The 12,359-nt window shown below is 42.7% G+C and overlaps 1 protein-coding gene and 1 long non-coding RNA gene across 2 annotated transcripts; both read right to left on the reverse strand.

Moving 5' to 3' along the window:
• Nucleotides 1–237: 237 nt before the first annotated feature.
• LOC143122095 (von Willebrand factor A domain-containing protein 7-like) lies at nucleotides 238–11,406 on the reverse strand. Its single transcript, XM_076282897.1, has 15 exons — nucleotides 11,343–11,406; nucleotides 10,563–10,835; nucleotides 10,360–10,453; nucleotides 9,916–10,032; nucleotides 9,637–9,823; nucleotides 7,312–7,484; nucleotides 7,097–7,209; nucleotides 6,769–6,885; nucleotides 6,414–6,629; nucleotides 5,511–5,643; nucleotides 4,454–4,606; nucleotides 3,950–4,042; nucleotides 3,578–3,852; nucleotides 3,187–3,486; nucleotides 238–2,569 (listed from the first exon to the last, which is right to left on the reverse strand). The coding sequence occupies exons 2-15, from the start codon at nucleotides 10,803–10,805 to the stop codon at nucleotides 2,057–2,059; spliced, it is 2,727 nt and encodes a 908-aa protein (XP_076139012.1). The 5' UTR covers nucleotides 10,806–10,835; nucleotides 11,343–11,406; the 3' UTR covers nucleotides 238–2,056.
• A 26-nt stretch (nucleotides 11,407–11,432) lies between these two features.
• LOC143122096 (uncharacterized) lies at nucleotides 11,433–11,960 on the reverse strand. The gene is made up of 3 exons (XR_012986592.1): nucleotides 11,942–11,960; nucleotides 11,686–11,742; nucleotides 11,433–11,557 (listed from the first exon to the last, which is right to left on the reverse strand). It is a non-coding gene; the product is annotated as an uncharacterized LOC143122096 (long non-coding RNA).
• Between the last annotated feature and the right edge of the window lie 399 nt (nucleotides 11,961–12,359).

Below are 12,359 nucleotides of genomic sequence, written 5' to 3' on the forward strand. Positions count from 1 at the left end.
CGCCACCTAGTGTGCCTGGAATAAGCAATGTGACAACCAACCCGTGAGACAACCAGCCCCGGTCTCCCCTATAATAGTAAGCTGTGCTGCCTACGATCACTTGAAGTTGAATTAGCTTTCTGCTAACAAGACTATAGCTATATTGTGTTTAGTTATTAAATGTACCATCTAACTATTACAGACCTTATCTTCATTGATCACATGCTTTGCAGTTATACAAGAAAAACAGCTCTTAACCACCATGACACATGAGTTTATTGGAAGTTTAACAGATTTGACATACATTAAAGGCGCTCTAAGCAATGTTAGGTTACGTCACTTCTGTTGACATTCAACTAAACAGAAAGCTAGCTTGCCCCTCCCTCCCGTGCAATTGAGACTCTCCTGAATGCACATCTCGTCAGTGAATGGCTGGAAAGGTTTGTTATGTTTCATGGTCCAGGCTAGCCTGAGTCCGCCCTCATACGTACTTCCACTCAATTTTAATTTTCCTTCAGGCCTACGTCGTCTGGGTCTACGGTATATTCGCAGGTTTTCTCCTACAAAAATCTGCAGGTCCAATCAGCGAACAGAGGGAGTCACTGAGAACGATGACGTTAAGGTTTTGCGCTAGTCTGAGCCAGACATGCGTCACGACCAAATGTTAGCGATTGGTTATGGCAGATCCAGAGTGGCTCTGGGCAGATCCAATAGTTTTTAAATTCAACAGAATACTCGCCTTCAAGGAAGTTAACGCTTGGCAATGGAAAGTGGCCAGACTCTCTGTACAAATGAAATGTACATACGAGAGTCTGGATATATCCAGGCTAGGTGTCACGTTGTGCAAAATGGAATTTATTCACGTTTGACGTGTCTTAATGCATTTGTTTGATTTTTGTGATCACTGGTCTTGTGTGCTGTCATGATTTTGCTTTGCCTTCACGTGTGAACCTTGATTATCCCTTGACGGGTGTTTTCCAAATCAATCCCATGAACTGACTGAACGAACTCAAAGACTCAACTATTCAACCTATCAGAACGGGGCTGCTTAATTCAATGAGGGGAAACAGGTGTGTGTGGGAATGTTTGTCTCCCTATATTTGCAGGGTCAACAAGCTCAGCCAGGGGAATCTTGTCGGGTAAAGACTGCACCAGCCACAGTGGCCGAGCCAGAGGTAGCCTACACAGCTGGACACAGAAGCTAGCGAAGCACCGAGTAGCTCTACGAATTGGCACTACAACCCACACAATATATATTCCGGGTGGCAGATTTGGTCTGCACCCGGTGATCAGAGAGACTACGTCACCTTTGGTGATCGAGGTGGAGGACTGAGTACCCTACGATCAGTGGAGGACTATTGTGGCGGTATTGTGCAGGGGGCTGCTTGACGAGGCTTGGCTAGGCCCACACGGAAGCTGCTGGGTCTGCTCGCTTGCTGCTTGTTGCTGCTGCTGTACTGACTGCTGGGACTGTGGGAACTGCTGTGGGGTACCTGGCGCTGCTGGTGGCTGGTGGCGGTATTGCTGACTGCTGTATTGGCTTGTTATTGCATGCAGTGTACTTTTAAACTGTGTTATGTTGAATTGACCAATGTTATTTATTAATTTTGTATAATAAATGTGTAAGATTGAGCCCTCTTGCCTCATTGATTGTTTCCATTGCCTACCACCTTTATTGTTATACATTCAATTTATAGCCTATATTGCTGTCTAGTCTGGTGACATAGGTCCAGGCTGCACCAGACTGTTTTTGTTGCCGTTTTTGGAGCCTGGGCTGTCTAAAGAGACCACATTTTTATGTATAGTGTATTCAGGGGACAGGGTGCTAGTGGGATTGTAAGGAGATGTTTGCTGTATGTGACAAAAAATGTTTTTAGCTCAGAAACCATGTGACATTGCTTAAATCACCTTTAAGTTGTGGATCTTTCCCACTTAATAGCATGTAAATGTACACAGATTCACTGTTCTTTGATATAAATGCCTTTTTTATATTGAAATTAGTATTAACTAATTAAACAATTACTAATTTGTAGCATGAGTCAGTTCTAGACACAAGAGAAGGCTTTTGCAGTGTTGCCTAGTGTGTTAAAATGTTTATAAGGGAGAAAGGAATCAGGCTGAACCAGAATGAGAGAGGTGAAGCCAGAGAGCTCTGCCCACCAGAAGTGATGTTAGCTGCAGTAGTCTGCGATGTCATGCTTTCAGTGTGCATTAAGGTAGTTGGGGCCGTTGTTGGGGCCATAGTAGTTGCAACTGGGGCTGTAGTCGGAGGCTCCGCTGTGCTACTCGCGGCTCTGATGGATCTGGAGCAGACGCCCACATTCCCCACCGCGTCCACTGCCACCAGCTCCACTTCCTCGGAGCAGCACGAGGCCCTGTAAGTGGCCAGGGTCACGTTCAGTCCGTCCACTCCTGTCACCACGGTGGTGTTGAGGGTACCGCTGCCCTGGCGGACTGTGATTCTCGCGATGCCCGTTCCGTTGCCATCCGTCAGGTTTGCGGAGAGTTCCCAGGAGAGAAGAGTACAGTTCCCAGTGCAATTAGCGTTAACGCTAACCACTTCACATGTGGGAGACAATATGTCGGTCGTCTGAAAGAGATTAATACAAATTCACTCAAGAATTGGTGTACGTCCTGTTGAAATAAATAAGATGTCCAAAGAAAGAATCTGTCCTTTCACAGTGGCTGTCGTTTGTGTTGATGCCTGGGCTCCAAACAAAATACCAAAGCAAGACCGTAGATTGCACTCAAAAAGTATACTTCTAAAAAGAAGAGAGTTTCATCCAAAGATGATTTATTGGGTTAACCAGATTACATGCAAGCTAAAGTGAAGGGGAAATACACATTGTTTTCTCAGGTGCTTGTTGATTGATTGTTTGTGAACATGAATAGTGATTGGTCCATTTGAATCTGCCACCTACCCTGTGAATGATGTCATTTCCTATATATTCTGTGAACTCTGATTTTGCAAGTGGCACTGAGGATGGGATCACCTGAAACATTTTTTTTCTGTACTTGCACTTTAGATTGCATGTAGTCTGATGAAGCCAATAAATGACCCTTTGATGAAACTCTCAGTTTTATAAGTATAATGTTAAAAACAATGACTTGATTTAAGCGCAGTGAAAGGACGAAATCTATAGACAAATGTGTTTAAAAGCTAAAAACTATTGGTTACACTGCGTTTGCGGGCAAAATAAAGATCACCTTAGCAATGACTGTCAGGCGCTGAACAGCATAGTTGGAGTCTGAGCCTCCGGGAGCCTCAGCCTCGATGGTCAGCGTGACGTCGGTGCCTGAGGCTGTGTCCGAGGGAGCTGTTAGGGTCACTGTGCCCGCACCACGACCTCCAGCCTCCAGGGTCACACTGCTGGGGAAAGAAGAGCTGAACCCGCGGTCATTCCTCGCTTGGATGGTGAAGCTGCTACCAGACCCAGTGGCATTAGAGGCTATGGTGAAGGGGATGGTGAGGTTTGTGCCAGGCTCCCAAGAGTCATTCACCAGTGCCTATGGGGGACCATGTGCAACAGAGATCAGTACCAGTTGCTTAAAGAAGACAGATATATCTGAAAGTCATATCGTATAGGGATGGACTCACAGACACAGTCACTGTGACTCCAGAGGTCCTTAGCTGAGTAGACGTCTGTCTCTGAAACAGGTTATGTGACGTCCTGGACGCTACACCGGTTAGCCCTGTGACACTAACTGCAAACTCGCCCTCGGGTAGTCTGTCCACAGTCGCCAGGTAGTCGCCCTGGCCTCTGTCTTCCACTGTTGTGTTGACAGGCTGCGCACCAGACGTTGGGACCAACTGGACCCCAGTGAGACTTACGGACTCACCCGTTACGGTCACAAGAAGTGTGGCATTCTTATCTACAAGAGAAATATTGATTCAGTAAAAGTCCCAGCAGTACTTTTGGGCTGGAAACAGAGACTGTTTTTGCCTGTGATGTACTGCATGTTGTCTTACTGGCAGATGGCCGTCCTGATAAGATTTGAAATCCAGGTTGCGGTTCCATAAATATCTCCACAAAGTCAAAGAGGAAGTCTATGCCACTCTGACCTGGAAATAAGAAGATATTTGTATTACGTAGATACATTCCATCTCTGTAATATGACTATTTCAGACCACTTTCTTATCATTATATCAAATGTGTCATTGCATTTGTATTTTAATTTGGAGCTTAAAATATACTCAGTATACACAGATTGCTTCTGCCCATATTATCTCTAGAACTGCTTTATCTTCACGAATGGCATTGGCATAGGTTACACTAATACAGTATATGCCTCAATATGAAATCCTTTAACCATTCAGTTCAAAGATAAAATGCAGTACAGCATAGCATTACGATGGGCACTTTGCATAGAACTGTAGACTTCTCCAGCACACACGGCCCAACAGGTCCACAGGTCCAGGTTTTGGGCCTATAGCATGACGTCTTTGATGTGTCCTTTTGATACCAATACCAACCTATCACTTTGATGGTGTAGGCCTGTGTGGAGTCCACACGGATCTCCCACACCCCTCCCTGCTCAGTGGTGTTCAGACGCACAGTCCTGAAATTCCCCGCCGTCTGGATGCTTCCCAGAGCTCCGGAGGATTCAGTATTATTCTGGGTCACACCTGTGAGAAAATTCATTACCATCTCAGAAAAGTACCTACTAATATGTTGTATTTGATTTCGTTTTTATAGTATATTTAGTATTTAGTATTTTAGTATCATGTTTATCTTCTACTGTTTCTATTGTACAGTGGAGTTTTTTGCATGTATTTTACTTTTTCTGCTGTAAGTGCATGTTGTGTGTGATGTCTGTATGCTACTGAGACCTTGAATTTCCCCTTGGGGATCAATAAAGTATCTATCTATCTATCTATCTATCTATCTATCTACTAGCCTGTCTAAATACTTTCACTCACTGTTTACTGTATTTCATTTTGTGCTAATGGGCACCCTCTATTGTCAGTACAGCATTTGTATTATACAGTACACAACGTTATTATACACACCTGTATCATACACCACTGTTGTAAATACTACTCATGCCATGGCTTGCACCCTTTCCCCTGGACATGGTACATGTGGATTTGCTTACAAACCAAAACATAGGAACCGGCAAAGATAATCTTTAAAGAGCAATGTTGACTGACAAGGTAATATCACACGATTTCATTCTAGTAAGCTAGAGGGGTACACAGCAGTTTGCAAACAGAGTGCATTACCACCACCATCTGCTGGACTGAGGTGTAATGACAAGTGTAGCCCTCAGCCTCGTAATGGCCGCCGGGTGAATAAGGCAAATTGTGGTAAAGGCTGAATAAGGCTGGTTCTCAGTAGATGGATAACACACAGTAGTGAAGGCCAACCATTCTCCCTGCTACAAGATAAGTTAGTGTATATGTCTACCATCAAAATGACTTCAAAGCTGTAATATCAAGGTAAAAAAAAACTAGATGCACAGAATGTCTTTAAGTGAAAAAATGGCACAGTTCAAAAGCAGAACATGTATAAAGAGTTTTATCCGCTCACCTGTAGGGCTGATGATGGTAAATATGGGCGAGCTGCCTGTGATGTACACTGTCAACTTTCTCAAAGAGTCGTCCACAATGAAGGAGAAATTCTCAGCTTTACCAGGGTTCCTCACAGCCTGAAATATGGTCACCTAATCCAGAGTGAAGATGGGAAATACTAAATATGGTCATCTAAACCCAGAGTGAAGATGGGAAATACTAAATATGGTCACCTAATCCAGAGTGAAGATGGGAAATACTAAATATGGTCATCTAAACCCAGAGTGAAGATGGGAAATACTAAATATGGTCACCTAATCCAGAGTGAAGATGGGAAATACTAAATATGGTCATCTAAACCCAGAGTGAAGATGGGAAATACTAAATATGGTCACCTAAACCCAGAGTGAAGATGGGAAATACTAAATATGGTCATCTAATCCCAGAGTGAAGATGGGAAATACTAAATATGGTCATCTAAACCCAGAGTGAAGATGGGAAATACTAAATATGGTCATCTAAATCCAGAGTGAAGATGGGAAATACTGTTTTCGCTCTTTTTCTCATGAGTGCCATTCCTTGATCCATGTCTGAATTCAGATGCAAGAGGTGATTTAACCCATCTAGAATAGCTAAAATCACTGGTATGCAGAGGCACTGTAGTCAATTCAATTAGTAAATCAAACCGTTGATAAAACATTAATTAAGACACTACCTATGTTTACTTTGATAAGTGTGGATAGAATTGGACATTTAGAACAGGATGCAAACTATGTATTAAAATGGAACAACAATGGTGCAAAAGAGGCATCAGCTCTGAGAATCTAACATAATAATTCTCATCAGAGGGAACCCCAGGTGCGAAGGCCATGTGAAATGAAGGAATGCTGTGGTAGAAGTGTTCAGCCCTCTTGTTCATTACCAGAGCTGAAGTAGTGGAGTCTTCGATAATGCTAGTGGCCTGCGGCAGGTCCTCCTTGGTGACTTGGATGGCCTGGCCTCCTGACGCCAGGGCCAGCTCCTGGTAGAGCTGAATGGACGACGGGTCAAAGAAGCGCAGTCTTTGGTTCTGCTGGTCGTCATTGGGCGTTCTGCGTCTTCGGGCCCCACTTAATGTCCCTGTCAGCATGAAGTTTACCTGGAGAGAGTGGAACAGAGATGTCAACTACAGTGGAATTGGACACTTAGGTAGTTTTGTTTTGTAGCTTTTTTTTCATGTTAAACATTAAAATATTGAGTTATATATGTCTATTTGAACTATTAAAAATAACACCTACCACTGATTGAGTGCTTTCAATTAGTGCAAGAACAGTGCTCCTCAGGTGATCATCTTTTGCCGTTGCATCAGTGAAAAGAAATATTTTGGATGACGGTGGTGCACCTGTTAAAGCCAGCTGTAACCACAGAAACCACAGAACCACCAGAAAGGAATGAAGCACGGTCAGATAAACCTCATACTATGTTGATGACACCTGATACTGTATAATGGGATGCCTTCAATCAGCAGATCAACAGTCAGTCAGCAATTCAACATGTACATTCCACGTGTGTATCTTTCCATTCTGTCTCTATGGTTACCTACCTGCTGTCTCTATGGTCACATACCTGTAGACCTGAGAGGCTCATTTCAGGGAAGTCTCCTCCTCCAGTTGCTGTGAGAGCGTTGACTTGCGCTTTGAAAATGTCTGCATCCGTTGTCCTTATAAGAGGGCCAAAGTCTGAAATTTTTTTTCAGTGGTTCAGTGTCAAGTTCTCCACAATCTCCAGTTATGTCTGTATGCTGTCAAAATGGACATTTGAATGGATTCTGTTGTTGGTACCTGGATCATTGAATGGCACCAGAATGTAGGCAGGGGGTTCGTCTGGGGTTCCCCTCGTGCTGTCTATGATGCTCAAGGTCACCCTTTTGACCTCCTCAATGTCATCACTCATGCTCCCAGTAGTGTCGATGACAAAGCACAGCACAGAAGAGGACCGTGTCACTCCCATCAACCTGTCACAGTGATGAGGATGATGAAAAATGAAACATGGTGGTTATTTCAGAGGGAAAATAAAAATGTACCTGCTGTGTATACCGCAAAGCAATGCAGTGATGTATTTTTTAAAAACGAAAAAAAAAAAAACAGTACTCTTGATTATGTTGTTATAATTAAGCATGTCATAACACTGAGAAAATACAAAGAAACACATTATGAACCTAAAAACATTGTCTTTCCATGTGTATCTGTGAAAATGAATATCCACCATCTTGCATTTTTAAAAGATTCAAAACTGACAAGATAATTATAGAAAACTGTCTGGTAACACTTTACTTGACAGTATCTAGTGACATGACACTAACTAACTTGTTATGACAAAACCTGAATGTCACTTAATAACAGAAGCATTATGTGATAAACGTTTATGACTTGTTTATGACACGTTCATGACAGTGTCATGTCACTCTTATGTCGATACTGTTAAAGGACAATTCCGGCGCAAAATGAACCTACCCAGATAGCAAAATGTATTTGGCCCGGATCCGGCCCAGATCCACCTTCAGATCTGGGCCGGATCCGTAAAACGGACCCGGGCCGGTGTCTTTGGCCAATACCGTTCCGCATCCGTTTTCATGATCTGGCCCAGCTCCGGGACGGCTCTGAACCGGATGTGTTTTTTATTTGGCGGATCCGGGCCAAATGTGCAAATTATCGTCATGATCTGGGCCAGATCCGGACCAGATAAGTGTTCGATAGTGGCGATTGCGGCCCTTATTTGGGCCAAATGTGCACTTTATCATAATGATCTGGGCCAGATCCGGACCAGATGAGTATTCGATAGTGGCGATTGCGGCCCTTATTTGGGCCAAATGCGGACCAGCTCATTTTACGTCTGGCACCCATTTGTACTATATAGTCAATGTCACTAACAAATCAAAGAGTTACAGTACTTGTTCAGAATTTCAAGCTTTAAAAAGTTAAGAATGTCAAAGGATTACTAATAAAGCTTTTTAAACAGTAACATCCAATACCCCTAGTTGAACTCAGTAGCCAGTAGTTTGACCATGTATATTGAGTGTTCAATTATCAACATCTTGGAATAAATTATCTAAAAATCAAAACCTTGTACTAATGTATTTCAGAAAAGAAGCACAAATTCAAAATGTTACTTACTTTATTAAATTTCATTGATCACACACACTTTCCCTCTCAATTTATTACAAACACATATGTAGCATGTACTGGGTGGTGGGTGGATCTTGTCCTTACTTAAAGTTCTCAATGCTTCGGTTTACATGTAGAGACCCTCATTATGCTACTGTGTAAGTGTGGTGCTATTTTGAGCCTTGTTAGTGGTATAGTGGTATAGAAATAGCGATTTCTTTTTGCTGTACGTGTGCCCCGAAGGCTAGCGTTAAACGCTAATTAGCGGTTTGCAATAAAACTGGTCACATTCGACTAGCATGAAAATACATCCCAGCGAACGGTCGAACTCGGTACACATGTGTTATTAACCCCTAGGTTCATTTTGCGCCGGAATTGTCCTTTAAGTAAAGTGTAACTAACTGTCTTCTTTAATTTAACAAACTGTTTAAAAATGGACAACGCACAATAACTTGCATATAGTAGTAATATCAGTTGGACTCTCACACACCAACACCCCGACCCTTTTAAAGAGCACCAAAATGGGTGTGGCCCAATTAACTCATTACTCACACCTGCAGACAATTACTCAGCTAATAGCCAGGTGCATGTACAAAAGGCATTCAATTAAAATAGTGTCTTAAAACAGAGAAGATGAGTCAGCATCTTCACAGTGTCATAGTTTCATAATCCCAATGCTGCAAGTAAAAGCACTTTTCTGAAGTACAGAGCAGCCTTAAGAGCACCGTTGGGTCTAGTGTGTTGTCTCTTTCATTACAATCTAAATATCACTCATTTTGCTGAAAAAGCACCACAGCCAGATCCACAACAAGAGCATGGGCTTGTGCCCGGTATGGTGATTTATGTGTATCAACCATACTGTAGGTATCAACATGATAAATTCATTTTGAATTTCCCCTTGGGGATCAATAAAGTATCTATCTATCTATCTATCTATGATAGGCTACTGTAAGTCACTTAGGGTAAGTGTACCCCCCCTCCCCCACACACACACCCCAGTACCTTAGGAAGTCTTGATCCCCAGCAGCCCCCCTGATGTCCTGCAGGAGTTCTCTGGTGGCAGCAGTGGCTACCTCCACAGCCACAGGATGGAGGCCACCGTGTATCGAATCCTCGTCGTCTTTGTTGATGCCGCCCTTTGGCGGAAGTAAACTACTCAGATCAGGAAAGTCTCCGTGACTGCACTTACCTGTGTACACAATACACACTTTTTACATTTGTTCTGAGTGAGTGGCATTTGTTTTGTTTTCAAAACTTTGCTTTCATAGCTTTGCGCTTTACCGTCTGGTTTTGTCAATCCAAAGTATCCAGTGGTGAGCAGCTGGTCATTCAGGATGCTTTGCAGGATGTTATTACAGTTTTGTCCATCACACTCTCCACATGTTGGGGTTTTTTCATCTAAAAAAGAGCCATGGTTTCCATTTCAGGGCCTAGCAATCTCAGATTAAGGGACCTGTATTTTTATTATTGTTTATACGCCAGTATCAAATATGTACCCTCTCATCAGATGGCCTGCTCTGAAATGTATGTAAATGAAAATAATGTGAAGTTGCAAGCTCTCATGTTTGTTTACGCATAAGAAGTCTGGCCAAGTTAACCATGATACCATATCTCCTTTAAAAACTGTCCGGCAGAGAAAACCTATCCTGAGTCGATTGCAATTAATGGTGAGGAAAACAGTGTAGTCACTGCACAACACTTGAAAATAAATATTGAACAGTTTACCTGCAATGTTTCTTATTATGACATCTGGTTTGATTAAGGATGAGAAAGGAACCCTTTTACCCATCTCAATCCAGTTACTATGGCTGTAAAAGTCCTGTAAGACATTTCCACAGAGTATTTTTAAAAGAATAAAACATGTTTGATGACTGTGAACTATCTATTTCTATTATTAAAAATAAACAAAACATAAAAGACCAAATTACTTGTAAGGTGTGTAGGGTTTCTCCCAGTGTCCATCTGGCTGCAATAAAGTTCTTCAACCTAATGTTTGCCTTCACTGCCTCCAAACCAGTTTTGATGCGCTCACGGCCTCTTAAAATCTGCTCATTGTCAAAATGGCGCTCGGGTGAGAGGACGAAGACAACATCTGTAGCAGCATTGCCAAATCGAATGGTGTTAATTGAAGTCCGAAAGGGTTTGGCAGAGTCTGCGGCTGCACAAGCCATTGCCAGGGACTCAGCTGAAAGTGGACCTGTCTGAAGAATTAAAAAAAGAGGGAAAAATGTCTTTTTTTTTAAAGAGGAAAAAAAATCCAATTTTTTTACTTTTTTCTTTCTGCATTTTACCCTTTAATGGTTAGTTAACACACACAAACACACACGCACAGTGGTTAGTGAACGCACGCAATCACACACGCACAGTGATTAGGGAACACACACGCACAGTGGTTAGTGAACACACACAAACCCAGAGTACTAAGCAGGCACTTCTGCGTTAGTGTGGAACTCCGCCTTACTCAAGGGCAACTCCGCCATGGTTGTGGACATGGGAGATTGGTATTCACCCAGCCATGTTCAATTTAAATTTTTCCTACCAGTCAGTGATCAAACCGGCCACCCTTTGGCCACAAGTCTGACTCCTTAACCAGTATAGGCCACAGCTGCCCCTCAAAGCATCAACATACATGACACTGACACATGAAAGAGAAAAAAACAATCAAATGTCTGTAGGTGTGCATCGAGTACTACAGATCCCTGTCTCACCGGCAGCACAAAGTCCCTTCCCTCAGCCTTTGCCAAAGTCCTGCAAGCCTCTGCTGAAACGTCTAGAATTCTAGCTAACGTCTAGCTCTCTGTCATCTGCTGATGGGTGGTGGTTCGAGGTTTTTCTGAGAAGAGCCATATCTTAAAGCACACAGTCTGGGTCTGAAGAAGGATGGCCAGTAGAAGAACCCTTCCAGTGAACTTCATTGTAAATTCTTCAAAACCAGAGGGAGAATATCATCACCTGCTGTAAATGATGATCTCAATATAACAAATGTAAACGACAGTACAATCTCGAGCAGTATCCATAATCATTCATGATGTCATGCAAGCAGCACTTTACCTTGTGAGGTAAACTGGCCAAATACAAGCAGAGCATCTGAGGATGTTTAGATAAGCACTAAGGGACGCATGAGGAAGCTTGATCACACAGGAATGTAAAACATCCTGTTTGCAGAGAAAGACAAAGAATACTCTTTGTAGTCCGTAGTGTTTATATTAGTGAACTTTAAGACTTAAAGGGATATGAGTAGACACTGCGTTACAAAACTAACCCGATGCATTTCAATGGAGGATTTTCTTAACCTCATTTTTCTTACCTGCTACTTAAACTACACACTTGATATTTACTTACTTACATACATACATACATACATACGAGACAATAACGGGGAACAGGTGTGAGCAGAAACGGAGGGAAACTGACAAGACAGGAAGTGCAGACCATATATGGGAAAAGGGGTGGAGACAGTCACATGACAGCAGACAGGTGAACTTACCTAGCGTTCATGGGCACCGGAAAAAAACATTTTCCCAGTGAAAACATCATCATTCCGCGTCATTCACGTCACGTAATGAGTCAGAGGTCGGAAACTGGGGCTAGATTTTGCTAACAGAGTTGCCCAGTCAGGGGCTCGTCAACACTTTTGTCGCCACGTTGTAGTTTGTTTGTAGTCCATGTGGCCTATTCCAACAGTTTTAATGTGAACTTGGAATTTGCCATTTTTGTCACTTGAA

The sequence above is a fragment of the Alosa pseudoharengus genome, unplaced genomic scaffold, assembly GCF_046254945.1.
Source record: "Alosa pseudoharengus isolate Yale_2024_CS ecotype anadromous, Long Island Sound unplaced genomic scaffold, YU_APseudo_1.1 YU_APseudo_1.1_scf_13, whole genome shotgun sequence".
NCBI classification, from domain to species: Eukaryota; Metazoa; Chordata; class Actinopteri; order Clupeiformes; family Clupeidae; genus Alosa; species Alosa pseudoharengus.

Excerpts from the sequence above, each read along its gene's own strand:
- LOC143122095 (XM_076282897.1), bottom strand. The coding sequence starts at position 10,805 with ATGGCTTGTGCAGCCGCAGACTCTGCCAAACCCTTTCGGACTTCAATT. Across the intron at positions 3,487-3,577 it reads GAGTCACAGTGACTGTGTCT|GCACTGGTGAATGACTCTTG; the intron begins GTGAGTCCATCC and ends GGTCCCCCATAG. Across the intron at positions 2,570-3,186 it reads GCCTGACAGTCATTGCTAAG|ACGACCGACATATTGTCTCC; the intron begins GTGATCTTTATT and ends AATCTCTTTCAG.